Below are 27964 nucleotides of genomic sequence, written 5' to 3' on the forward strand. Positions count from 1 at the left end.
GCATCTGGGACCCCTCCAGGTCCCCAAAGCCCTTGGGGCTGCCTGGAGCCAAAGTGCCCCGTGGGAGAAGGCTGCTCACCCTGGGGTGACACAGCCGTGCTCTGCCCCTGCCCAAAGTGGCCACGGGTGTGGGTCACCATGGGGTCTAGACCTGCTGGTGCTGGCCATCCTGCTGTGACTTTGGGGTCTCTAAAGAGAGATGTCCCCTGCAGTCCCCAGCTGCCTGCACTTGTCCCTGACCCCAGGAGGGGCTCAGGAGCTGGGAGGGGGCTCCACAACCCCCCAGCACAGGGCACCACACACCAGTACAGGCACCCCACCAGCCCCAGAGAGGCCCTCTCCATGAGGGCAGGGCACTGCTAAGAGGAAGCTCACAGCATCCTGCTTCCCTAGAGAGCAATAGGCCATGGCCTGAGCTTGGGGTACCCCCCTCTGATCCCCCCAACAGCAGCTCCATGGGCAGATGTCACCTTTATTCAACGTTTGCTTAAAACAAGCGAACATACAATATATTTATATTTCATATATTAGATATTTCCTGCACCAAACGCTTCTAGATAGGGGTGACCCATGGCTTTATTTCAGGGAGAGGGAGGGAAAGGAGTAGTGTCACCAGCAGGGACGGTGAAACATCCTCTCCTGCACCCATGGGTGACAGCAGAGAGCAGAGGGAGCCGGGGGGCTGCGGAGGGGGCCAGCATGAGTTGATGCTCAGAGCCCTCCCAGCCCCAGTGCAGGGGCTGGATGGGACTGGAAAAGCCCTTTTTTTACTGCACTTGACAGTACAGCCTCAAACTTGAGAGTCTTGAGCCCTTCTGGGACCTTTGGAAACAGCTCCCATGGGAAAGAGACCCTCTCCAAAGGGCTGGGGGCTCACCCACGGCTCTCCTGAACCTGAAACTGGGGAGAGGCAGGAACTGCCACAGGGGAAGGAGGAAGCCAGAGCTGTTTCCTACCTGCTCCTGGGTGCACCAAGCCCTGCAAGCCCAGGGCTCCAGGGCGATCCACAGCAAAAGCCACCCACCCCCATGGCACTTCAGGCCCCAACTGACACCAAGGAGGCTCAGAGTGAGCCCCAGGGTGCTATTCCCAGGGCTGAGGAGTGCAGAACCCTTCACCAGACACCACCACGGGCAGACATGAGACCCAGCGCCAGCAGGGAGGTGGATTTTTGCAGGGTAGGGGGCACACAGGGGGAGCGAGGCAACTCCCCACATATGGTGGCTCAGTTGTTTTTTTTTTTAAAAAAAAAAAAAAGCACGCAGTCACAGGCAGGGACCCAGAGGGTGAAACAGGGCTCTTGATGGGGCAACATCAGCAAGGAGGACACTGCATCACTCACACACAGATTTGATTTCTACAGGGATGCAGGGACTGGCCGGGACACCACTGCCCTCCTCCGCTCACCCCAGCCCTACCAGAGATGGGAGCACTGGTTTCCAGGGCCCCGGGGCTGGAGGGACATTCCCAGGGGCTGGTTCCTTGGCAGGAAGGAAAGGAGACATGCACACGGGTCCTGCCCCTGCTTCCTTGGGCGGGAAAGGAGAAGAGGAGGAGGATGGACTGCAGCAGCACCTTAGTTCTTCAGGATGGTTTCGTAGGCTTGGTAGATGTACTGGGACACCTCCGGTGCTCGGCATTTCAGGGACAACTGCGAGAAGAGAGGAGAGGGGGTCATGGCACCTCGCCCCATGCTGGTGAGCCACCAGCCCCAAAGCACAAAGCCCTGCATGCTGCAGCATCCCCCCCCACCCCCACCATGGGGAATGGGTGGGCCCAGCTCCTTATTTTGGCCAGACAGAAGATATTAAAAGGCACCGAGCTCCCTAAACACCCTCCCCGGGCTGCTGGTGCTCCCCCAGCCCGGGGTGGAAGAGCAGAGACATCCACATGCAGCACAGGCAGGCAGGGCAAGGGGGCAGGCAGAGGCACACACACACTTCATCTCTTGGGGTTTGATTCATTGCCTGTAGCTCAAGAGTGAACGGTTCCCCCAAAGGCATCTTCCTTTAAGTGGTATCAGCCCCTTTATTTGCTCAAAGATTTAATATTAAATGATTCTGAAATCAATTTGCTCCTCAGGCTAGTGGGGAAGAGCTCAGCGCAAGCAGGTGCCCAGCAGGGAATCCTCAGGGATAGGGATCTGCAGCTATCCTCATCCCAAGTGAGCCCAGGAGGGTGGGGGGGAACACCCTGACCCTCTGGAATGTTCACCTCCAACAAAGCTCCGCTCTGGGCACCAGCCTCGTGCCACCCCTGCCGGGAGGGAGAGACAAAAAGCACTAAAAGACACGCAGGGCTGGCAGGGCAGCCAGCAGGCAGGTAAAAATATCAGGGGAGAAATAACCAGGCAGCAGCCAGAGACAGCCCAAAGCCGAGGGAAAAACCAGTCTGCTAACCTCCAAATCCTGCAACAGCGGGCAGGCCGGCGAGGGCAGGCAGGCAGCAGGTACGGAGATACACAGAGAGGTGAGTCAAGGCGACACAGCTCATCCCAACCCAAAGAAAAGAGGCTGCGAGGAAGGTGGGGAAGGGGACTGGGACGGGCTGGGGAAAGCAGGACATCGGGATGGCTCACGCCCGACATGCAGACAGACCTCTGCCCCAAGACTGTAGCTGCAGTCAGGCTGCCCAGCACGCAGGCAGAGCCAGGGATGCCCCAAGAGGGGGATGGGGTTGGGGGTTTTATTTTAACAGAGATGTGTGGGTGGGCTGGGACCTCTCTGCTTCCCTTGGGGGCCACCACAGTGCCTCCCCGCTGCTCGGAGGGAGCCCAGCAGAGCCCCTGTTGCTGCAGAGCCCAGCTGGTCAGCACAGCCCGTGTCTCCCCCTCTCCACATGAGGGACACTGGGACTGGCACAGGGAGAGGGGGGCTGGCACCAAGAGTCGCTGGGGGGGTGCCACCGCTGCAGATGTGCCACAGGACTGCCTTGCCCAGCCCAGGCTCCAAGCAGAGAGCAGGGAAGGCAGCAGCCTCGGCTCAGAGCCACCCTGGGGCTGTTTTGGAGGGAGGCAGGGGAAGGGGCGTACCGTGAAACTGGGATTACTGGGCTGGATCCTGAGCTCTGCCAACACCCAGATGCCATTAGTGAGCTTCAAGGACTGATAGAGCATGTCCTGGCCCTCCACGTTCCTCTTGGCGATGGTGAAGATGTTGCTGCCTTGGAGTTTGCTGCTAACGGCATCTGCGCAGGAGGAGAGAGCTGCGGCGGAGGCTGCTCGGGGCAGGGCACCGGGCTGACAGCCAGCTCCCTTCGGACCTGCTCCTGCCCCACCTCCACCTCCCCTCCCTCTCCCCAGGATGCAGCACATCCAAAACCCGCCGTCCTCACACAGCAAGAAGAAGGGCCCTATTCAGCCGGGCTCCCAGGTCCTCCCTGGGGAGGGCAGGCCACAATCCAGAGCTCAATTCACAAGCGGAACCGCCCCACTTTGTTCCACAAAGGTCAGCTCACTGCTGCCAGCGGGGCTGAAAGGAGTTAGCTGTCCCCACGCAGCGTCTGCGTGTCCTGCTTGGCACCAGATCTCCCGGACAAGGGGGTGAGGGCGCGAGGAGGTGCCAAGGAACCTGGCCCTGGCTCCTGCCCACAGCTCTCTGCTCTGCTCGTGAGCACTGGACCGCTGCCCTGCCTGTGGGCTGGCTGGGAGGCCAGGCAGTGTCAGGGCTGCACGATCCACTTCAGCTTCTCTGCACTGAGACTGATCCCAGGGTGGGTACAGCAACTGTCCCTGGCAGCGGGGACATCCCCACCGGGCAGAGCATCTCTGAGGCTGTCAATTTTCAATGACTAGTCAACAGCAAACAAAGCAGCAGCTCCTTCCTGGAGCTACAGGTGGGCACAGGGGAAAGCTCTCATCTCCCGGCAGCCTGGGTTGGGATAACTGGGATGAGCTGGTCACCGGCACCCAGCCACAAGCTGAGCCAGGTCCTTCTGAAGGGTTTGGACCCACCTGCGTTGAGAGAACAGTCTTTGATCTGGAACTGGGCCTCATTCTCATTGGGAATGTCTTTCCAAGTGGCCAGGAACATCTGCCGTTCTACAGTGAGGAACAAAACCAACACAGTGATGAAGCTACAAGGTCGCCTGCCCCCAAAGGCGGTAGAACACAAGGGCCATGCTGCCATGTCACTGGTGGCTGAAGGGATCTGTGACACTGCCACCCCCTCTAGCAACTTCCCAAGACCAACCTCATGCAGCTGCAGGAAAGTGACCTGCTTTGGGGGGTGAGCAAGCTACGGTGGCTTGGGGAAGAGGCTGGTGTGTGCCAGGGAAGACAAACTAAGGAGTGAGCAAAGCGAGAACTCTCCCTGGCAGCTAGGAGTTTGAAGGCGGCTCGGGCCATCTCGGGTAGCCACAGCGTGGTCATGCTGGTATGGCCAGCGTCCCTGTCTGCTCCAGACTGCCAGGGACATCTGGTTCCCCACTCCCTGCCCAGGGCTGGGAACGTGATCAGGAGATTTCATCAGGGGCTGGGATGGCACCTACAGACCGGTGGCAGAAGCGCACCTTGCAGGAGCCCCAGCTACCCGCGCTCCAACTCACCCATCTTCCCATCCTCCACGAAGAGGATGTGCAGCGGGTACAGGGTGCTGAAGTAGAAGACATCAATGTTGTTTTTCACTGCGACCTGGGACAGAAGGGCACGGGGACATCAACACCTCCTCCAACCTACAGCAGGGAGGTGGCTCCCAAAGCCAGCATCCCACTCCATCTTACACCAGCGATCCCTCTTGAGCCAGGTGCCACCCCAGCAAGCATCAGAGGCAAGAGACTGGCAGCTGCCCGAAGGAGCTGGAGAGGCCAGCGTCCACGCCCCGCACGCCGGCATGCTCTTGGGCATGCTGCTGTCCCCAGCATACAGGGGAGATGGGGAACTGCTGGGGTTGCACCCCCTCAGCCCTCCCTCCCAGCTGCCTCCCTGGAGCTACAGCCCTGCCCCCACCATCTCCCCTGCGCTAGGACAGTGCAAGCAGATGCTCTGCCAAAGCTCGGCTCTGCTGCTGTCGGCAAGGATCTTCCTCCCCAGAAGCAGCAGTCTGCGTGGAGCAGGATATCAAGCTGGAGTCAGACTGAGCTCTGACAGCAAGGACAGCGAGCTGAGCATTTCTTCTTGCCCGGTTCCTGCTGTCATGCCTCCCTTCTGAGGGCAAGCACTCGCCCCCGGCACCCCCTGCCCAGTCCCCAGCTCCCAGGAGGGGGGATCCCCTAGCATTCCCCACCTGGAGGTTGTTCAGGGGGTCCATCTTCATGACAGAGCCAACAGTGTTCAGCGGAAGGGAGATCTCCACGGACTGGTTCGGGGCAAGAGGTGCGTGGACCTGGAGAGGAGCTGCTGGGGCCAGGCCAAAGCTGCGGGGATACCCGAGGAGGGGAGGGGGTCAAGGTGGGGGGCAGCAAATGATGGCAGAAGGCACTGCCCATCGGCTGCTGGCCACCTTGGGACTCCCTGCCTTCCTCTACCTGAACCCCAGGAACACCCCTGCTCACCTTGCTGCCCCTGCACAGTCCAGGACCAGGCTGGCTCCTGCCCTGCCCGCCCACCAGGACAGCAACAGGCAGCCCCAAAGTCTCAGCCCTTCCTCCTACACAGACTCACACCCACAAGTCCCTCACGGCTACCTCTTGTTGTGCCCCTTGAGGGAAGGAAGGAAGGGCCAGTTCACCAGGAGGACAGAAAAACGGGATGGGGGTTAGACCCCAGAGCAACAGCCTCTTCAGTCAACTTCTTAGAGGCTTTGGTTTGATGATCATCACCACCACAGCCGTCAGAGAGAGAAAGGTCATCATGGGAGGCTGTCCCCAGATCTTGCAGCCCTGTGGCCCCTTCCTCCCACCCTTTTCAGCATGCAACCGTGCCAGGGAACGTGCTCGAGAACGTCACACAGCATCTCCACTGGCCACTGCTGATGCAGCCCAGGAGGAACCTCACCTGTTGCGGTTGAACTGGATGGCAAAGTCAGACATGACCTGCAGGGCTTTGTTCGTTAGCACCAGGTCCATGGAGATGGAGCCCACCTGCCGGCTGAAGGTGCCAGAGATCTCCAGCCCCTTGGCCTTCATCGCAGGGAGCCAGACCTGCGTTAAGGAGGCAAGAAACTTGCTACAGTGTCCTCTCCATCTGCAGGCCACCACCCTCACCCAGTGTGCTACCACGACAGGAAAAAGGGGCTCCTGTTCCACCTCCCCCTGGGGAAGCCCTGCCACAAGGAGTAGACACGGGTCTCTGCCCCTCTTAATGCTGCAGCCCTGTGCTGTGCCAGCTGCTGAGGCTCGGCTGCCCCACTCACCGTTTTGGGTGCCACATAGGATCCTGACAGGGTCCCCACGCCACTGGTGAGGTCGAAGAGGTCTCCCAGGCCACTGCCGAGGGGTGCCCCCAGGTTTGCGGGCATCGCGGTGCTGGGTGCTGGTGCAAAGCCGCTGCCACTGCCCATCTGCAGGGGACAAGGGAGCAGGTTATGGGACGGCACCACAGGGCAGGGAAGAGGAGGAAGAGGAGGAGGAAGATGCAGAGGGTGAGAAAGGGGTTTGGGTGTGAGGGCACACTCACAGCAGGGCTGCCTCCCACATCGCTTCGCAGCTGCAAGAGAAGAAAGGTGCATCAGCAGGGGCAGGGGCCAGCACGCCCAGGGCCACGGGGGTCCCACCAAAGTGCCCCATCAAGGGCACTCTCCAAGAGCATCAGTGTGGGCTAGTGAGGGCCCAGGGTCGGTAGGGATGCTCCAGCAGTCCTAGACCTGACGTGCCACGAGCTGTTTCGGGGCCTGGTCGCCCCCAGAGGGAAGCGAGGTGTCACTGGGGCACCCAACAGGAGGGCTCAGGCTGCACGGGGGGAGCAGGGGCAGCCAGGGGCTGGCACGGGTGCTGGGGCTACACATGGTCGAGAGGGCTAAGAAAAGGGCTGATCCATACCCCTTCCGACTCGTCCCCCATCTCCAAGCAGAAGCAGGTAAGGTGGAGAGAAGAGCCAGCCACATGCAGAGACAAGCCAGGAGAGAAGAGACAAAAAACAGAGAGAGAAGAGAAGGGAAGGAGGGAAGAGAGGTTAGTCCTGCTGCACTGCCAGCAAGCCCACCTGCCTGTCCGCAGCTGTCTGGAGCCAGGGGACTGAGCACGACCTGGGTGTCTCATCCCCGCACTCAGCACCAGCCCGTTACCAAATCCTGCAAGCCCATAAAGAGCCAGGGTGGCACTTGGAGTCTTACGGACCGAGAGGGGCAGCAGCGAAGGGACAGTGACACTGCCTCCCCTTAGGGGATATCTGCTGGATTTTATGAGCAGCACAGAAGACTCCAAATTAGTTTCCTTTGGGGCTTGGGACCATCACCAGCACCTGTAGGGCAGGCGGTCCCCACCAGGCAGAGGTTTCCATCCCCCCTCACGCTGCAGCCAAACCACTGTTTGGTTTGCATTCCCAGGAAGACAAGCTGTTACCTCCAGATCTCCCGGTGCAGGAGACACCCGTTAAGCCACCCTGCAGCCCGGGAGCAGGGACATCTCAGCCCAGCCCTGCAGCAGCTTTGGGCACATCCCTGCTTCACGCAGCTGTGGGGTTCAGAGGAGGGCCAGGAGGAGCAGTCACCCCTGTAGCACAGCACGGAGTAGGAACACCTACACCTACAGAGACCTCACGTACTCAGGAGCGCTAACCCCCTGCCCTGCTCCAGCCATCTGATCCGGACACAATAAATTGGGGTGCAGTGCCCCTCTGTCTGCACAAGCTTGTAGAAGGAAAGGACTAGCCCAGACATTTCTGGGCAGATGAGCTCATACCAGCCCCAGGAGCTCCCGACAGGAGCCAGCATCAAACCCAGCGCGATGCCACCAGGCTAGCTGGGCATCGGGGAAGGAGCACGCAGGGCTGTGACGTACCAGGCTGTCCAAGCCACCCCCGAGGAGGTCCACAGCACCCATCTGCACAGAGGAGGTGGCGATGGGAGGCCCACCCACGGGGGGGCCCAGGTCCAGGTTCAGGAGGTCACCCAGCAGGTCACCCTGAGTGGGGATGACAGCCGGCTGCTCTGCCGCCTGCCCCCCTGAGGGGGCTGCGTCGGGGCTCTCGGCACTTTCGCTCCTAGAGGGAATGGCAAGGGAAAGACATGAGATGCTGAGGAGGAGTTGCAGGAGCCAAGAAGTCCCACTGGAGACATGAGTTCACCCAGCTGGGCTTTGCAGTGAGTGTTCAGAGACACCCTGTCCCAGCACGACTGCCAACACTTCCAACACATTCTCATCGGGATCACTCCCTCAGCCTTGTAAGGACGGTATTGAATCCATACAGCCCTACTGCTCCCAAGGGGAGGCTCCCTGTAAGGGGGGCCCTCAGCTCGGCTCCAAGCACGGCCAGTTCTGCACGGTGCTGTGTGTCGCTGTGGCAGCCCCACAGCCGCTTGGCTCAGCATCCAACCTGCCCAACACACGGATCCAGCCCTGGAAGTCCCAGCACAGGGTGGAGAGTCACCCTGGGGAGGCAGAGATACTCACGAGCCCGTTCGTGGGGGCAAGCTCTTGTGCACAACCCCTCTGCTCCCCTCCACGAAGGCGCTGGGAGGTTTGTGATAGACAGAGGCCAGTGTCCCAATGTAGCAAATCAGCTCATCCAGGAGCGTCGGCTCGATCAGATCAGTCTCCTCAGAGATGAGGGGTTTCTCTGCCAGCACCACCTCCTTGGCGGCCACAGGGTCGGTGGAAAGCAGGCGCCAATAGATGTAGCCACGGTCCCGCAGGTCAGGGTTGTCAGAGTCCTTCAGGAAGCACAGGGGTTAGTGCCAAAGCCATCAGGCAGGGGAAGCCACAGCTACTACAGAGCAACTCCGAGCATCTTGGCCCCATCTCAATCTTGCTGTGGTATTAGAGGGATCACGGGGATAAAAGTTAAAAGCTATTTGTGTCACACCTCTGCTGTACAGAAGCTACACCACTTTGCTACACCAGCCTTAGCAAGGAAACAGCACAAGATGCCTCCTGTGCTATGGGAGACAGTGTACTCGCTCTCCAGGACACTTTAACTATCAGTTTTTCCAGAATGAAGCTCCGTTATTCTGCCTCCTGTCACGGGTACTGCATCGTCAAGCCATTCCCACTGTGGTGAAGCCCACGGGAAGCTCTTGCCTCATGCAAGAGCCATTACCCACCTGCGTGGCCAGGCTCAGCACCTGCTGCACCAGCTCCTGTGTCTCAGTGGGCTTCTTCAGAAACAGCTTCACAATGGCCGTCAGCAGCTGCAGCTGAACCTGCGAGCAGACAAACAGGGTCAGGGAGAGACAGACAGATAGATCACACCATTTTTGTGCAAGAACACAAGAATTTCCCCCATATGGACTGTCAGGAAGTAACCCCAACCTGCCTCGCAAGGAACCAAACATGTGGCGACAGCTTAAGCGGCAGTGACAGCGTCAGGGCACTTGGCATGGCTCCCAGCCAGGTCTGCAGCCCATTTCAAGCTGATTATCGCACCCTCAGCCCGTCAGAGCCACAGGTTGACACAGAGGTTACTGGGCAAGATCTTGAGACCAGGTTACATGGTCGCACAAAAGCAAAGGCCAGAGCATCCTCTGACTTTTATCAGGATAAGCAGCAGCAATTCACCTCTGACAGTCCCTTTAGACCTGAGACAAGGCAGCCAGGATGGCTAGCTTTGCTATTTTGCATTTATAGACTTTCCCCTGGCCACTATGACTTAGTTTCACGGTGCTTTGCACAGGGGGTTGTAGGAAGCTTCTATAGACTGAAGCCTCAAAAAATTTCACAGGCAAAACCACTGGCCTCAGCTGCCCTGGCAAAAGGGTCAGGCATGGTTCCCCCTGCTCATTTCAGCTGTCTGACTCCATTCTGCAGCTCCAACGGGCTGATCCTGTCCTGGCACAGAGGAATGACCAGGTGACCACTGCACCCTTCCCAGCTGCTAAGGAGGGAAGATGACTGGGTCCCCACCTGGTGGCATTTCAAGGGCCACGTTCTACACCCAAAGCTGCTGTGGGACACTGCTGCCCCAAACACCTACAAGAAATACACCTTCACGACCCTGCTAGAGAAAATTCCTTTGTTAAATTCTGATGAGCACAAGCTTCGTCACAGATCCAGTGTCACCCCTCAACCAGTTGATTCTATTGGCGGCCAGACCCCCACTGCATGAGGGGCTCTGCCCCATCCCACCGCACCTGGGTGCTTTCATCGTGGAAGCCCTCCAGGAAGCTCTCCAGCAGCTCATCGGCGTTGTCGATCCGCTCAGCGTACTCTCCTACAATCCAGATCATGGCAGCCCTGGCCTCAGGCTCATCCAGGGAGTCGAGGTTCTCGCAGAGGGTGGCAATCACGCTCTCATACCTTCCCAAGGAGAGGACATATGTTCACCAGAAGCAAGAAACCCAAGTCCTAGCTCTGCTCTGACTTCAAACCACATCCCATCACCCTCAGCAGAACAAGGACATTGCCAAGGGCACCGGCAAGAGCCCCTGCCACCTGCATGGGGCTGTCCCTTCTCCCCAGGGCTGTGGCACAGCGTGACACTGCCCACACTGATCCCTCTCTGGTCCCAGAGCACGCTTCCCTGCTCACAAGCCCTGCTGCTGATTTAGCTTCTCAGCCCCGCTCATCTGGTCTCCCTTCTCTCTGCAGCAGCCCTGAGTCACTAGCAGAGTTCCTGTCCATTACTAATTCAGTTCATTAATATTTATTGCCAGTATTAGTACACTACTTCCTGACTACAGTGTTACTATTCATCCTGGCTCAGCTGGAACACTCCCCTCCCCTCCTGCTGCCCTTGCTCCAGCATCAACAGCGCTGAATTAAGAGCCAGAGACAGTTTACGTTGACACGGGGGACCTCAAAGTCCCTGCCAGCTCCTGTCCATTTGGGTCTCTGGATCTGGGACTGCCGTCACGCGGCTGGGGGTGGTTTTCCTGCTCTCAACTTTAACTCTTGGGGCAGCACTGACTAGCGATCGCAACCCCGACTGGCAAAAAACCCAAAGCCATCTTCACTGCAGGGAGGCCGCAGGTGGCTTCACCACTGATCATCCCACCAGGAGGGAGCAGCAGCCCATCCCTGGGTCCTTGTAGGGTCCCCCCCCCAAGCACAGAGGGGCAGAAAGAGCTCATCTAGGACCGGGAGCATCCACCCGAGGCTCGCAGGCAGCAGCCACGCACTTGTTGGGGTACTTGCGGAAGATGTCCTTGATGACGACAATGGCTTCCTGCACCACGTAGTTGACTTTGGTCTGGATAAGGTCGAGCAGGGTGCTGACACAGCGCTCAGCTGATTGCTGTCAGAGGGAGTCGCTCAGTCAGGTGGCATGTTCTTACATCCCTGTCCCAAAGCCTCTGCCACCCTTCCGACATCCCTTCCTCGCTGCCTTATCAGCCCCTCCATGCCTCTCCCAAACCCAGCCCAGACCAGAATGGGGGATGCACAAGCATAGTCTCCCCTTCCCATCCAGGTCTGGCTCCTCCTCATCCCCTCGCATGTTCCCGGAGCCTCCCCTCCCCCCACATCATGCACTTCAGGCCACAGGATGCAGAAGCACAGCAGTGAGCCCACACCTTGGCTTGCCAGGGCACCAGCATCTTGCACCTCGCCTTAGTTTGGGTCTGTACAGCCACATGGCTCAGTGTGAACAGAGAGAGCAAACCAGAGCTAGTGCCGTGGTAATAAATCCCCCTGGGAGAGGCTGGCTTCACTGTGGAGGAGATGGATCACTCATGGCGGAGCCAGGCCAGCTCAGCTTCCCAGCGGGATGAAAGCCTGAGCCAGCTCCAGCACATCTCCTGCCCCTCATCAGTGCCCAGCTCGCTGGCGTCGAGCTGTTTGTCTCACGTGACTGAGGATGCTCTGCAGTAAACCCGGTGCAGGATCAGCTGGCTCAAAGCTACACGACCTTGCCTGTGAGCCTGCCCGCACCTGGGCCACGCAGAGCCACTGTTCCAGCAAGGTTTTTACTAATCCCCTTCTTCAAATAACCCCCAAGGGGAAGCAAAGCCTCTCAGCCCCTCGAAAAGGGATTAGCTCCCTGCCAGGCCCTGCTGCAGTCCCCAGACAAGCCACTTGTATCATCCACTGCATTAACACACCAGGCACAGCTGCAGGCAGCTGGGTCTGCAACACAGCATGAGGCAGGCTGGGATCTTAAAACAGCTCTGGTGGCAAAGGGTAAAGGGATGAAATACCCTCCTTGCACCTTGTCTGTGCCCTGCAGAACAAATGTTGTTCATCCCCAGGCAGGCTCCAGCTCATTAGGGCAACTCCTGGGGTGAGACGAACTCCAACCCACCCAACATGCTGGGGAGCGATGCCTTGCCTAACCACAGCTGCCATCAGGACCCGAAGTGACCCAGCACTCACCTCCACCTTGATGGCACAGCGGCCAATGGCTCGAACCGCCTTCCTTACGAAGTCCACGTCCACCTCCGTGGCATACTCCTTCAGCTCGGCCAGCACCTGCCAGAGGGGACAAGACACTAAGAGCCCAGCAGCAAGAAAAGCCACCAGAAAAGCTTGGTAGTGACCCAGCAGAAGCAGACCGCGTGGTACAGCTGCTCCCTCCACAACCTGCAAAGCTGGGTCTACAATTTCTCAGACAAATCCCCTCCCTGCGAGGCTGGAGCTCCCTGCACAGCCCACCCAGCAAAGTCAGGCAGACCCTGACCTGCGCAATGTTGGCCTGGGAAGCCAGGCGGATCATGATGTCCAGTTTCTCCAGTTTAACGTAGATGGGGTCATTGTACTTCACAAAGAACACCTTCATCTCGTGCTTCAGGATCTCAGGCCTGGAGGACAACAAGAGGCAGTGATTAAGGCAGGCGCATGCTCCTTCACTTTGACCACAATGAGAGATGTCAGAAATCTTCCAGAAACCATGGTTTTCTCCAGAGCTTTCTGAACACCCGGTACTGCTATCGGATGATTCCTCCACTGGCAGAAGCAAGATCCGAGCTCTGCCCCCACCTCCAGGCTCTGACCCAGGCAATAACCAGCAGGCAAAGCAGCGCAGAAAGGGAGTTGTCCTCCCCAGAAAGCTGCGTGCCAGTCAGGAGACAGATGGGGATTCATTCGCCTGACCCTGCAGCTGGCTAACGCCCCAAGTCCATGAAAATTGATTACTCCATTAGCCAGCTACAAGCACGAACCATCACCCCCTGACTGAGGCTGAAGATGGGGTGGTGAAGGCTTGAGGACACTGAGGACATAAGCTAGGGAAACCCAGAGCTGGAGAGCGAGCGGCTCTGGGCCAGGAGGATGAGGCTCCTTGGCCACCAGCACAAAGTTCTGGGGGCCTGGTCAATGTCAAAGAATCTGAGACATCGTCATTATCCCCCCAGGACTCCGTCCCCTGGCTCCCCTTTCTGGTACCAGCGCAGAGGACAGAGCGCAACCTTGCCACAAACAAGGACCTGACACAAGGCAACAGGAAATGTTCATCTCGCCAGGGCTGGAAGGGATGTCTGGGGGGGAGCAGCGACGCAAACCCAGACCCCAGGGCTAGGCTGGACCTTTCTCACAAGATCATCCTCTCTCTAAGCTGGGAAAGAGATCGGCCAGGTCCAGCTCCAACTCCAAGAAGCTGACCTGCCTTCCACATTCCCACTCCCAGGGACACTAATTGCTTTCTGCTTCTCCCAGAAATTGCTGCTATTTTTAATAGACAACCACGGCGATAACTGGTAGGACAACAAATCATCTGACTGAGGCTGTCAATGCAAAGCATGGCTCTCCAGCTGGCCAGTTCTGCTCGGGGCACACATGTGGGGCCTCAGACACCTCCTGCCCACCAGCAATTTTAGATCAGCAAAGGGACAAAAGGACTCTCCACACTTATTCAAAGAGGACGACTGCATAGAAACAAGCTGATATCACAAAAATTCCTCTCTAGACATTCAATGACTAAAGCAAAAGCCTCAGCTTTTGGCCTTTCCATCTTTTGCTCTCCCCAAATAAATAAATTAAAATAAACCTCTCCTGAAGATCCCAGCTTAGCTCCCTGCTTATTGCCTCACCTGACACACTGCGCTCCGCCCTTGGATTTTAAATAATAGAAAAGAAAAACCCCATATGACAGGTTGTGTCAGCAAAGCCCTGACACTGCCGCCGTCAGAGGGTTGGAAGCATCGGGAAGCAGCTGCAGAGAAGAGGGAAAGCCCGAGCCAGGCTGTCACTCCTAACCCCCCCAGGGCACCCACCTTTTCTGCACGATGAGGTTGATGTTGCGGAGAGCCACATACTGCAGCTCAGGCTCTGCGGAGAGCAGGGTGACCAGGGGTGGGGCCAGCTTCTTTAGCAACGTGCCATAATAATCCAGGTCCTTCGACAGCATTTCCATGAACTTCATCAGCACCTTCACAGCTGAGAGCACCACCGCTGAGTTGGCATGGGACAGCCGGGGCGTCACTCGCTCACAAATGCTGGAGGTGGCAGGGGTAAAAGAGATAGAAGATTATTTCAGAATGTCTTCCTGCTTAAACATCGCTGCCAGTACTGACAAAGGAGAACAAGGCACTGGCAAAGACTGCACCAGGACAGCCGAGCAACACTTGAGACCTTCCCAAGAAATGCTGAATTGGCTCTTAAACGCCCTGATGAAGGTTATTTCCCAAGCCCTGCAAAACCCTATCGCAGTGACACCCTTTCAGGGCTCCCTAGCGCCTGTCGGCCCTTGCTGTGTGGCAAGACCACATTTTGAAGCAACTTGGGAAGCACAGTCCCTGTGCCAGCATGGGGACAGGGCTTGCTACAAGACCACATTGATCTCCAGGCAGCTGCACCCAAGGCACCATGGCCAGCAGATGCCCACTGTCCCGCACCTCCTGCGGTAGGATTCCAAGCATCAGGAGGACAGAAATGCTTCTTAGATGAGAAGGGGCAGCATCAGGCCCTTCAGTTGATACCTGCCTGTTCCCCTCCCACTCTGAGCCCCACTCCGGACACTTCATGGTGCCCTGAAGGCAGCGCTGCCCCAGCAGCACCCCAAGCCTCCCTCACCTCTGGGCTTCCCGGTCATCCTTGGGCATGTAGTTTGCCAGACAGTCGAGGATGAAGATCTGGCCCCACTCAGTACACTCGTTCAAGGCCGTGAGCAGCTTGTTGATGGACTGGGGGTTGAGGTCCAGGAGGTTACTGCTCGGGTGAGACTCCGCTATTTCTGAGAGCGCTGCTACTGCATTGGCCACTACCTGCCAGAGGAGACAGGACACATTAGGTGACACCAAACATGGTTCAACAGCCTGGGGGAAAGCTGGTGCAAGTGGATGAGCTGCCAAGGATTGGTATCAGCACCTCGCATCCCAGCGACATCTGGGTACCAGCTTCTCCTCCCCACCAGCTGATCCTCAGGAGATGAGCAATCACCACCAGCACGGTCCCACCACCCACACCACATCTCTAACAGTTTGCACATGTTCAGCAGGAGTCAGCCTTGGCCCCATGCCCAGCACGGAGGAGCCTGCTCTCGCTCCCCTTCCCCAGACAGCTCTGAGGAGCCCCATCGCTTTCTGTGGAACCTCCCAGGCTCGCTGCTCTGCCTGTGGCAGGATCTGAAGAGCAGCAAAGGCTGGGGGAAGAGAAACCCTGGGGAAAGCAAGCTTTGAAGTTTCTCATGCCTGGGGAAAGGCAGGGAAACTAACACTGGCCAAAGCCCAGCTGCTAGGAAACCCTCACCAGAGGCAAAAGCCGCCAGCTAGGTGGTACCAGAGCCAAGCTTCAGCTCCCCTCTACCACCACCCTCTGCTCTGAGCTGGCTGGGGCAACCTCCTCCCCGCTGGGAACAGAATAACAACACACTGCCAAGGAATTGCAGAAACCTTCCATCCAGGAGACAGGGTTCCAAGGACACAGCCTGCAGCCCTGAGAAACAGCTGTCCCCAGAAGTGGTATATTAAGCACCAAAAAGAGAATGAAGGGGAACATGGGAGGGAGGAAGTCAGCATGTGAAGATGAAGGAAAGATGAAGAGAGAGCATTTACTGCCATTTGGATGAAGAAGGCAAAAAATAACCACCATGGGGTTGGAGTCTGAGATGAGGTCTTTAAGGGTGTCCAGGAAGCCCTGGTCCTCCACCAGCTGGGCATTGATGTCATGGAGCTTTGCCACACAGACAGCTGCTGTCTTGCGCACATAAGGGTCCTCGTCCTTCAGGCACTTCCGCAGGGGCTCACAGAGATACTCCGTTATCTTGTCCACGCGGATGCAGCCCATGGTCCGCACAGCCAAAGCCCGGATCAGTGGGTTTGGGTCCTCACAGTCCTATAGGGATGAGAGGGGGAGGTGAGATATCCTGGGCCACCGCTCCTTGAATCAGGCACTAGTGGTGGCTTCAGGACCGCCGTTCTTATTTGAGTACCTGAAGTCTAGGGGGTTTAACACTCAGCTCTCAAGAACAAGTCACGCAAGAGAGAGGTCTGATCTCTCGTTCTGCAATCTGGCACCCACAGGGTTTTAACACCATCAGTTCTCACTGCAAGCACACCTCCAGCAATCTGATATCTTCATCACTTACAGCAAGTATCTGAAGTCAGCTGCTACCCCGCAGAATGGCCACCTGACCTGGGAAACGCATCTATCACATTTATTGTGTGGGATTTTTTTTTTTCCCCCAAAAAATGCCAAGTTCCCTCTAATGCCTACCAAGCCTTTTCACAGTATGATTTGGCAATATCTGGGCTCCTAACAAACACGGTCTTCAGTTCCCAACTCCAACTGGAAGATCACGAGGGCTTTCTCAGCTGCAGAGACTTCAGCACATAAGCTCACATGACAGCAGTTCGATCACAGGAGCTGCCCACAAGCAAAGCTGCCACTGACAGAGCAAGTGGCACAGCACAGCTGCCAAGAAAATGTTTTTCTTCTGCATTACTGGACAAATTTGCTCAGTTATCTAGAGGAGTAGGGGAGCCCCTACTCCTGAAGGGAGAGGCCTTGGAAACCTGCCCATGCTCCCTTCTTTGGAGTGGGGTACACAGCAGGTTAGTGTGGTGGCCATGGATAAAAGTGGGGATGCATGTGGTGGGCTGAACCGACCTGCTGCAGCGCGTGGCTCTCAGGCATGCAGCCCTCTCCTCTCACCTTCACGAAGGTGTTGACTGCCATGATAGCCATGTCTGGCTGGCTTTTGGCATAGTTCATCAGGTAAAGGTAGACCAGCTTCTTCAGCTCCAGGTTATCCGTCTGCATGCAGTTCACCACGTCCGGGAAGAGAGCACTGAAACACAGAGTGCCTCCATGAAGGCAGGACATGGCCACACTGCTGAGCCGGAGAAAGGAGATGCCGCTGCCTATGGGACTTCCCTAGGTGCGTGGCCATCCCCTTCCTGTGGCTCAACCCACTCCTGAAGCCAGATGACCCCAGGCTGCTCTCCCATGACCTGAGCCTAGCCTGCAGCAGATGTGGCTAAATCACCTGTCCCCAACAGGTTTTTATTTACAGATCTGTATCAAGAGTAGCTCAAAATGGCCCCTGATGGACTGAAATTGAGTTCTCCCACACAGCTCTGCTGTATCCCAGCTCCAGTGTGTGCCCACTGCCCTGGGAGAAGGTGCAACATCACCCAGCCATCACAGGACAGCACAAAAGCCTCCAACACCTGTGAGAGGACGTGGAAGATGAGCCATTCCCCCCTCCCCTTCTGCAAAATCCCTCCCACATAGCCCTACCAAAACCATCCTCTGCTTTTACGAACATTAAGGCTGTCCTGCTGCAAAGTGCTTGTCCCACATCCTAGCATCACGTTAGAGCAGTAAACGCCCAGGACTAAGGAACAGCCCCACTCCACCAGGTGAGCTCTGCAGCAGAAAGATGCTCTGCTAGGAAGGAGCGGAGCTGCCTGCGTGGAGTGGGGGGCTTCCCCTTCCCCAACCACCCTAGAGCTGGGGACACCAGAGACACTGTGTCACTGCAGACAATAAACACAAACCAATTAGACTATTAAGATACAGACCAATTAGACTACTAAGCCACCTTAGGAGAGCCAATTGAGATCAGAGGGCTAACACAGGAGTTATTCCACCCTGACAGATGTCCCTTGGCTCCTGGAAGCTTCTCTGCCACTGCAAACCCAGCCATCAAACAGGACCAAACCCCGGGCACCCCTTACGTCTGGGGCGCTGCACTTCGCTGGTTCCCTTGCAGAGCTCCTGCTACCAGCACTGCTGCCACCCACCTCAGCCGGTCCCTGGCACCTCCCAGGGAGGGGTGAGCTTAGTAAAGTGCTCTCCTGCAGCCTAGAATACGCACACACGGAAACAAAATGGGCTGCCACAGCCGCTATTTCTTTTCCAATCAATGTAGCTCCTGCTGAGTGCTGACCATTCATGTGGAGCTGGGCAGACCTTGTCGCCGCAGCAAGGGCTCGGTGATCTCCCCAGGGTTTGCATCTGCTTGTCCAAAAAAACCGCTTTTCTAGGGAAAATTCACCCCTAGTCTTCCCTCACCCCTATGCAGGTAACAGCGTCAGGCAAGTCCCTGCCATTGCTGGTGTCATGTTCTCCACAGCAGCCCCAGGACAGAGCGTGACCTGCTGCAAGTGCTCTGGGAGCCAGGGATGAACCGATTCTCCAAACCCAGAGCCCAGAGTTATTTTTTTTCCTTTATCTACCGTCAAACGCACCGTGAAAAGCGCAAAGCGCTGATGCGTGTAATGCCCAGGGTGTGCAGGGACAGGTCTTTGCAGGGAGGAGGGGACGGAAGGGCCACGTGCTGCTGGGTCAGGCAGGTAAAGGGGAAGAAGGAAAAGCAGCCGCCTGACCTTTGGGACTGGAGCGGCTGCAAAAGGCTTATCGACACCGAGGCAGAGACACTGACCCTCAGCCGTAAAGGCTCAGAGGGGGGTTCTGCTTGGTTTTAGCAACACATGAAGGAAGCGGCAATAATCCCCAACAAACTTAACTGGCAGCCAGACCAATCCTCTTTTAGCCAGATTACTACCAAAGCCAGGCAAGCCCCTGCCTGCCAGACGGCCACGCTTACACAAACATTTCCCTCCCGTAGCAGAAGGTATAGCAGCAGCCAGGAGCTCGCTCGGTCCTTGCCCAAGACGAAAGCCAGCACAAAACCCCCTCAGAAGCAGCAGGGGAAAACGGGAGCCCATGAGCCATCTGGACACCATCCTGCCACGGTTTGGTCTGGGCATCCCTGGCACAGCACTGCCACACACCTGACATCTTTGCCGACAGTCATAGACGCTATCACCTTCTTCACAGCCTCCTTCTTCTTCTCCTTCTTGTCGCTGTTCAGTTCAGCTTTCAGCTCAAATATCTCCCCTGGAGGAAGGGGAAAAAGAGGAGTTCAGGGGTTAGGGGATGGGCACCCACCCCTCTGCTAGGTGCTGCTCCCAGGGGAGGGATAGCACAGCTCCCACCTGCTGCGTGCTAGGGCTCCTTTGCCACCCCAGGTGCTCTGAGGTGGGAAAGGGGATTTAACTTCCCAAATGTCTCACCGACGGCCAGGGCTGCTCTGGGGCTCAGCACTCATCCGTGGAAATGGAGATGAGCACGCTAGGGCATCCCTGTGACTCCTCCAGCCCCACAGGGCTTTAAGGATGGGAGAGAGTGCAGAAGTGATGAGCACAAGCACTCCACGCCTCAAGCACAGGACATGAGGTTTAGTCAGTGAGTATTTTCATCTGTGGAGCAGCTATTGCAGCACACAGTGAAGCCCCAGCCCTGCACACAGTGGCTGGGAGGCCCTCCCCTACCCAGGGAGCCCACCACAGCCTGGATGATGGCAGGCACCTGCAGCAGCAAATGCAGGTGGATTTTGGGAACTGCTCCTCAAGCCCATGCAGGGGATGGTGGATCCCAAATCCTGCTCTGTATGTGGTAGCAGTCCTCCAGCCCAGCACCTTGCTGGGGGCAACCAGTGGCTTCAGACCCAGCCCTCATGAAGCCACACTGAGCTCTATTCACTCCTGGGCAGGCAGATTGAAGAGAAGATGCCTCATAGCTTTCCTCCACATTAATTCCTTGGTCTGGAAAGTGCTTAAATCAAACACCCCGAGTGCTTCTGTCCTAGTCCGGGGGAGCTCGGGGCAGGCGGCCATGTCCCACAGCTGCTCCTGAGCTCCTAAAGCAAATAACCTAGCTGCCAACAGCCTTGTCTGGCTTCAGGGGGACGGTGATAAGGTGCTCTGACCCCACAGCAGCCCAGGAGCTGCCCCAGCTCCATGAGAGCAAGGAGGGTGTCAGCCACAGCATACCACATGGGCTTAGGGCATACCCACAAGGGCTGGAACCTCCACCAGCTTCCCACCTCAGGGACAACCCTCCCCAGCTGGCTTATACAGGTGCCGAAAGAGCCTGATTATTTTGGGAGAAATTGTGTGACCCTCCTGCTCCCACTCTTACCTTTCTTTGTGGTAGTGAAGTACTTCGAGTCCGTCATAGTGGTCTCCAGCTAGCAGCACGTCCCTGCGAGGAGAGGCAGACCAGAAAGTTTGAGGGTTGATAATTTCCTTGCTGGGGTTACTATGGAAAGCTCCAGGAAGGAAAAGCCAGGGCAGGGAAAGAGCTTGGGATCTCATAGGAAGAGTCACAAAGAGATGAAGTGCCCAGAGAAGCCCTCAGCTCCTGCACTGCCAGAGGAGCCCGTTCCCCAGGGGAGGGCAAGCGCCTTGCAGCCACACTGGCGCACCACGGGCTCTGCCGATGAGTGGGGAATCAGCTGGTTTGCTAAAGAGGATGTGGAGGAGGAAAGCAGTTGCTGAAGATGCCAGCATTCACCCCTGCTCAGGCTACAGCCCCAACTTGCTTCTCTCACCAGCAGCAGCCACTTTGCTCATCGCATCCCATGCGGAGCTGGGCAGCCCTTGTCCCCACAGCAAGGGCCCAGTGATCTCCCCAGGGTTTGCATCTCCTTGTTCAAGAAAATGCTTTTCTAGGGAAAATTCACCCCTAGTCTTCCCTCACACCTATGCAGGTAACAGCCCTGGGATGGGGAGAGGAATCGAGCAAAACCCAAGGCTCAGACCAGCGCTGGTGTGAGGGGACAGCACAGCCAAGGGGCACAGATCTGCCAGCACCTGACCAAGCAAGATCAAAAGGAGCCTCTTCCAGAAACCACCCCTGCTCCAGCAGTGTTGCTTTAAATTCAAAGGGTTTGAGGTTGCCGCCCAGCACTTGAGGCTGTATTACATAATTCAGGCAGTTTAGGGCAGATTTATGGCTTGGCAGGCTGAGGAAGCCTGGTGTGCAGGCAGCAGATAGCCCCTTCTTAAAGGTCAGCAGGGATTTGTCTTTTCCAACTGTTTCACCCATCTTTCCTTCAACAGCAAAGAAACCAGAGGATCGTCCTTGAAAGCCTGCAGTGGCCTTGCTGTTTCGAAGGGGCAGGAGCACAGAATGCAAAGCCAAGTGGAAAAAAAAAAAAAAAGCTTGCAAATGGTTTTAAATGTAAATGAGCATCTTGAAAGCCAAACGCAGCAATCCCCTGTGAGCACACAAGATGCGGCCAGAGGAACAGTGTCCTCTGTTTTCTGTTCAAGCTGGATAGGGATCCCCAACAGGGATAAAAAGAAAATCTGGATAAAATCTGGGGGCCGAGCCTCCTAGGCAGAGCATACAGCCAGAGCCAGCTTGGCAGACTCTGAGAGAAAGTTTGCATCGGTTCGGGGCTCACTTCGGGCACTGGCAGCACACTCCCGATGCTGTTACAGAGGGGGCACGTCTGCCACTGTGCTACCCCCGCCCTGCCAAGGCTGCCCCATGAGAAAACTGCCTCCCGGGCAGCCTCACATAAGACACAACACTGCTCCCTGCTTCGGTTACCTGGGATTTATTCAGAGCCTTTTTTTCCCCCCTAGGTCGATGGCTCTCCAGCGAACAGCAGGAGCTCCCAGGCTGCGCCGCAGCAGCTCTCTGCGCCTCACTGCGGATCCTGTCCTGCAAGAGAGGGAGGAAGGAGGATTTACTGCAGTCCCTCAGATTTCACCGACCTGGCTCGCAATCAGCCCTGCTCTGCAGAAGTGCCTGGAAAGCAAACTTGAAGCCTACCAGGGAATTTCTGCAGCCGGCCGGGAGACATGAATCACGCCTGCTGCCTTCCTGAAGCTTCCCAGTTTCCAGAGCCCTCTGGTAGCGCTGCGTGTGTTTTAACCATCCAAACCCCCACTAATTTCAGAGACAGAGACGGCCACCCATCTCCCCCACTTCTTTCAGCCCTGCAGTGCCGACAGCTGCTTCCAAAAAGCAAACTGCTGCCGCCTCCTCCTGCCTGAGCTTGAAAATTAAGACACCCCTTGCTCCCCACACCAACACCTCAAGCTCCCCAGCAGCAGGACCAGACTTGCAGCCACCCAGCACCTCAGGCAGGGTGACGAGAGGCCAAGCAAGGCTCCAAACACCCGCCAAAGCTGGGTGCTCTGCACCCTGTGTGTGTCCCCAGGCTAACCGAGGGTGACGAGGCAGGGCTGCCTGCCAGCCCAGGGATGCAACTGCTGCTGGCAAAGCCCTGCTGAAGGTGAATTTCCCCAAGCTCAGCCCTTGGGCAGGGTCCAATGCTGCTGTCTGGCTCTGGTTTTAAGGAGGGCAAAAGAAACGGTTCAGGGACTGCAGAGCAGCTCTTGCATTACCCCATGTCTTTCTAAACATGTTTTTGCCCAGCTTGAAGTGGGCAAGGGGGAGGATGGGGCAGGGACCCCTCTCCCAGGCTGGAGCCTAAAAGAAAATAAGCCAGTTACCTGGCACACAGGAGCAGGAGGGATGTCAGACGCAGAGCCAGCAGCCTCAGTCATCTCATTTGGACAGATCTGATTGTTTAGAGTCATCACAGTGAGTTGCAAGTTCTCAACCCTTGCTGAACACCCTGCACCCAGCGATCGAAAACGGGCAGCGGGAGTTCATCTGCAGGCAGGGAGACGATCAGCACTAGCTGATCTCCTGGTGAGGGACTAAGCAGAGTGGCAGCTCCTGACAGCCAGAAGCAGCAACAGCATTCAGAAAAAAGCAAGATGCAAGATTTGCAGTGATAAATCAAGGAAGACAAAAAGTCCCTGACCTTCTGGTGGCTCAAATTTTACCCCAACTTCTTGACAGACTTATTTTAAGCCAGTCTTGCAAACTGGATTCGAGGACTTCAAAGTGTTTGTAAGCATCTAGTAGCAAAACAGTGGCTGGGTGTCGGCAGGGAGCACCCAGAGCTCACCCACACCTAGTGCAGGCTCCTTGGGTCTGTTTTGAGGACAAGCCTTTGCAGCAGCACAAACCCATGCCCTCCCTGGAACCCTGGACCTACCATCCCAGGGCACAAGGTTTCCCACACCATCAAACCCCTGCCCTACTGCAAAGTCCTCTGCTCCCAGCTGGTCCCCACAACCAAGGAGAGTGGGAGACCTCCTCTCCGAAGCCCCTGCTAACGGTGAAACCGGAACGTGTGCCATCCACAATCCCTCCTGTATCTCCCACCTCGCAGGCTGCACCAGCCAGGCTCAGTGATACGAAGAGGAAGGTGTGGGGAGCTCAGCGCCACTCAGCCCTCTGTGCCAGCTGCTGGGAGGAAAGGGGTTCTCCAAAGAATTTTATCCCCAATCTTATTCACCCACGACAACTAAATTCAAGAGCTCCAGAAGACCCAGAGCAACGCTGCTCTTCCAAGACCCTCAGCGCAACAACGGCCACGCCGCTCTACCTCCCACACTTCCCTTCTACCTGCCTCAAGGTGGAAAACATCATCCACATTCACGCAACACGCAGCAGAAGGATCCTGCTAAGTGCTGCTACATACACCTTCCTCAATGGATACAGCTTTAACAAGTTATTTTGCTCCTGCGATGCAGCACCAAGGAGCCCATGGCCCAGCTGGAAGAAGCACCATGGTTTAGAGCATCTGATTTTCTGCTGCTCATGAAGCACTTTGAGGCTGAAGGAGAACCCGGCGCTCCTGCAGCTGAACTCACACAGCTGAACACAGGACAGCATGTTCCCCCCAGGACCTGCAATTCAGAGCTGCCAGGCGATGCACCCACACAGGCACAACATGGTGCAAGCCCCCTCCTTGATCTCAGGCCCTCAGGTCAGGAACATGCCAGAACTCACCCAGCCCCTTCCTCCCAGCTGCCATACCAGCAGGCTCCAGAATTCAACCATCCTGGGTGAATAACATGCTCCTAAACCTGAGATACAGCAACACATGTGGCATGGTGCTTCTTGTCAAGGTGGGTGCTGCCAGCAGGCTCCCAGGGATGACACTGAAGCCAAATAAGCTGTCACTGGTGCCACTTGTTTTCTCTTACAGAGAGTGGAAGAAGAAAACTCATTCGTGACCCCCAGCTACTTTTACTGCCCTGTTTTAGGCTAATTCCTCCATCCTAGGGGGCTGAGTTGCTGCTGACTGAGCCATTCTAGCAATAGAGATCTGTTGCCTTGGGAAGGGATGTGGGGAACGTGCTGCTGCTGCCTCTCTTCCAGAGGAATGAGCCATCTAAGCATCACTTGAGCATTTAAACCATGCCCAAGACACCCCAGCTCCCTGGCTATTACAGCAAGAGGGGTCACCATGGCTCCACTGATCTTTCTATAGACTCTGTCACAACCCAGAACAGGAGTTTACTGGCTGACAGTAAATTTTAATCTTCCCAGCCTGACATGTGTCTTCAGGAGGGTCCGACAAGGCAGGCAGAAAGGAAGGAAGCATACACAGGGAAACGCATCCGCTCCAGCCCTGCACAGACATGCATCCCTTGTGCACCAGGGGATATACGATGGTGCCTGATGTGGAGGGAGAAGCAAAGAGGAGCAGGAACTCAAAGGGCAAGCTTCTAGGAAACAGCAGATCAGCTGAAGGTTAATAGGGAAAGAAAACTTCTACAAGCAAGCAATGCACACTCTCACAGCTGCAAATAAAGCACTTGAGGTGGATCAGTAAAACCCAGCAAGTCAGCACAATTAAAGAAAATTAAGACAGACTGAAAAAAACCTAAACATTGAGACAGATAACTGAGGCCATTGGGACTTCACACAACTATCCTCTGCTGATATGAAGCATCTTCAAGCTAGAGCAAAAGGGCAGGCAGGCACGAGGCGGTGATGGCTCCCCACACCTCTGAGCAGCACTGCATGTCCCTGGCCTCAATGAACGAACCCCCTGGACCAGGCACAGACATCAGCAGGGGAAGATAAAAACCCAAGCATGGAGGAGAACAAGCGGCTGAGGATACGAGAGCCAGCAGCTGGAAGAGACTCATGCTGAACCCAATTCTTTTTTACCTCTTTATTCACAGCAGTGAAGTTACATGGTGTATACCGTCCTGCTGACGGTGCGTAGCTGTGGGCACAGCTCCCACCCCTGTGCTCAACCCTACCTCTGCCCCACGCCTCTCCCTGCAGCCAGCACAAAGCCCCAAGGGCTCACATCAAGCCCGTACACACTCCCTAGGAACATATTTTTCCTAAGGACTGGCCTAACCGGCGCCAGTCTTAGCTCACACTCAGCCCCGCAGCACGCAGCAACGTGGGGCTGCAAGCCTGCTGTTGCATCCCAAGCTTGGCTCAAACCTTCATGCCCCGTAAAGGGACCTGGGCTGTCCCCACCTGCAGCCAGGCTGTGCCCAGCCATGAAACAACCCACCTGCACTGCCACAGCATGGCACAGGGCACCTGTGCCGTGCCACCAAACCTCGAGGGCTGGCAAGACCCTGCAGCTTTTACCCTGAGTTGTAAATATACTCTGCAGTGTCCCCTGCAAAGGAAATGCTTGAAGCCAGCGAGCACCACAAATTATCCTGCACCTTCTAGAACAGGAGCCACCAATTAACAGCAGCAGCGAGCACAGACAACAGCCTGTGAAGCCAGTGGGCTGGCAGCCAGCACATCCTCTCGCAAAGCTGTTACTGACCAACACATGCGCTTTCCAAGGGGGTCCATCTCACATCAACCAACAGGTTAAGGTGCCCCCTTTTAATAACTCGTGGGTAAAAGCCTTGCCAAACTCACTGCGGTATTAGCAAGGTGCCCAAAATGGTGGCAGATCAATTCAATTGCTGAGGCACCACTTGAGTGATCCAAAACCCCGAAGCGCTGGCACCTGGCCCTTAATTAACCCAGATGGCAGAAGGGCCACAAGAGCAGCTGTATGCAGAAAAAGCGAATCATGGCTGATACGTCCCATCAACCAATAACTGGGAAATAAAACCCACAAACAGACAAAGAAAAGTCCCAAGGTGTCCCTGCACCATACACTGTTGGGCAACACAGCACGTGGGGATCCAGCATTGCGGGGCCCAAAGCATTGTGCTCTGGAAAGCTGGGGAGGATTTTGAGCAGCATAAGCCCAGAGATCACCTTGAGTAGGGATAACACCTCCATGTCCCTCCTCCTACAGCACCAGCTGAGCACCCTCAGAGATGCTGAGGACCTTGTTCTGGAAGTGCTGGAAGGCAGCATCTGCCCCAGTGACAGCTTCCTGCGGCATAGGAGACGTTCTTCTCCCGGGAAAGCCAGGCTTTGCAGGGCTCTGAGGCCACACACCTCCTGCCACGGAATTCCTAGCCTGGTTTGATCAGAGTGTGGGCCAACACCTCTGGAAAACCCCACAGGGTCCCAAACTGTCAGGTCCATTCAGTCCAGCAGCCTGAGTCAAGCAGGAAGCAGCTCACGGTTCCCCTGGCCACATCTGGGGGCAGCAAACCAGATCGAACCAACTGCTTATCCAAGGCACCCCTTTAACATCCCGCACCCTAGGCAAGAGCAAATGGCAAAACCCTACGTGAGGCCGCACTGCTACTCGGGGACTGCAGCCCTGACAAGTTTCATAACTCTGCCAAACTCCACACAATATGAGGCACCTGCGGAGAAGAAGGAGAAAACCTGTAACATCTCCTTTAGGAATAAGCTGTTTCACCCATTCCTTTTTATCGGGCTTGATGTTTTCTCCAAAAAAAACTCCACAGAGGAGGCAGCAAGCACATGAGATCAGACCAGGTGCCTCTCTATCCAATCCATACCCAGTTCCCAGCTTATTTCATGGCTCAGCTCTGTACTGACCTCTTCCCACAGATCTGCACGGTGCCTTGTTGTGCACTGAGCCATGGCACTGCCTGCACGGAGGCCAGGCCCCCGCAGCCCCGAGAAGGGGGCACTGATGGCAGCAACAGCTTCCAGCCCCCAAAGCCACCCCAACCCCACTGCCCCACCACACAGCCCAGGGCACGTTACACCCAAAAGCAGCAGCAGGGAGGGAAGCGGGTCCAGTGTGCTGGTAAGCTCCGCATGCCCTTTGGCTCTCAAGTCCCTTGCCTCTTGCCCCGGAGATGTGTAGGTCCATGCCATGCCATACCAGCCAGGACACAGGGCTGCACCAGCAGGACCCACCGAGGTCAGGAGGCAGATGAAGGGGCAAGTCCCACGCCGGGCAGCCCCTGTGGCCAGGGACACCCGCACTTCCCAGGCATCCTACCCACCGGTGGCTCCGACTGCGGGTGAGGACACAGTGCCTTGGGCTCTGCTGGGAGACACAGCCGGTGGAGGGGAGCAGGCCCCGGGGCTGACCCCCCCACACCACCCTGGACGGATCCGGAGGGCCGAGCTGGGCCGCGGAGCTACGGGAGGGCCCGGGGGGAGGCGCCGGCCCAGCGCCCACCCGCGGCGGCACGGCGCGGCGGGATGCGGCTGGGCTGAGCGCGGGGAAGGCGGGAGCCGGACTCCTGGCTGCAGGGGACCCTGCGTGCCGCCGGGCCCGGGCAGGGGGCGAGGCCGGGGACACCAGGCCGGAGCAGGGGGGCAGGAGGGCCCGGGCCCCGGGAGATAGCCCGGCCCGGAGCGAAGCCCACTGGCGGAGGGGGGCCCAGCCCGCGGTGCGCACAGCCAGAAGCCGGCAGCAATCCCCGCTGCGGCAGGGACCACGCCGCGGAACCGCCAGGAGCGGCTCCGGCTCAGCCCTCCCGGCCCATACCTGCTGCCGCCGCCGCCCGCTGCCACCGGCCCAGCGGAAGTGAGAGACGCGCGGGCGAGCGCTTCCGGGGGCGGGGGTGATGGGCGGGGCTGGGGG

The 27964-nt window shown here is 57.0% G+C and overlaps 1 protein-coding gene and 1 non-coding gene across 7 annotated transcripts; both read right to left on the minus strand.

Moving 5' to 3' along the window:
- Positions 1-454: 454 nt before the first annotated feature.
- On the minus strand, positions 455-27935 carry AP1B1 (adaptor related protein complex 1 subunit beta 1). Of its 6 annotated transcripts, XM_040606534.1 has the most exons (25): positions 27869-27935; positions 21751-21864; positions 20332-20394; positions 19143-19248; positions 17056-17191; positions 15991-16236; positions 14977-15167; positions 14178-14399; positions 12647-12767; positions 12343-12438; positions 11151-11266; positions 10164-10329; positions 9138-9236; positions 8488-8747; positions 7876-8077; positions 6916-6936; positions 6554-6583; positions 6291-6437; positions 5933-6078; positions 5223-5352; positions 4546-4630; positions 3953-4039; positions 3032-3186; positions 2400-2408; positions 455-1651 (listed from the first exon to the last, which is right to left on the minus strand). In XM_040606534.1, the coding sequence occupies exons 3-25, from the start codon at positions 20366-20368 to the stop codon at positions 1577-1579; spliced, it is 2883 nt and encodes a 960-aa protein (XP_040462468.1). In that variant the 5' UTR covers positions 20369-20394; positions 21751-21864; positions 27869-27935; the 3' UTR covers positions 455-1576. The 6 variants fall into 6 exon arrangements, with proteins under 6 accessions (XP_040462468.1, XP_040462486.1, XP_040462476.1 ...); XM_040606552.1 differs by lacking the exon at positions 6916-6936; XM_040606542.1 differs by lacking the exon at positions 2400-2408.
- On the minus strand, positions 5703-5807 carry LOC121082813. Its single transcript, XR_005826144.1, has one exon. It is a non-coding gene; the product is annotated as a small nucleolar RNA SNORD125 (small nucleolar RNA).
- Positions 27936-27964: the final 29 nt, after the last annotated feature.

The sequence above is a fragment of the Falco naumanni genome, chromosome 1 (genome assembly GCF_017639655.2).
Source record: "Falco naumanni isolate bFalNau1 chromosome 1, bFalNau1.pat, whole genome shotgun sequence".
Taxonomy (NCBI): domain Eukaryota; kingdom Metazoa; phylum Chordata; class Aves; order Falconiformes; family Falconidae; genus Falco; species Falco naumanni.

What these genes read in the sequence shown, in the direction of transcription:
- AP1B1 (XM_040606534.1), bottom strand. Translation starts at nt 20,368, where the DNA reads ATGACGGACTCGAAGTACTTCACTACCACAAAGAAAG. An exon ending in ACTGTCGGCAAAGATGTCAG is followed by an intron (nt 17,192 to 19,142) that starts GTGTGTGGCAGT and finishes TCTGTGTTTCAG; the next exon opens with TGCTCTCTTCCCGGACGTGG. An exon ending in ACCCCCTGAACAACCTCCAG is followed by an intron (nt 4,631 to 5,222) that starts GTGGGGAATGCT and finishes CTTCTGTCCCAG; the next exon opens with GTCGCAGTGAAAAACAACAT.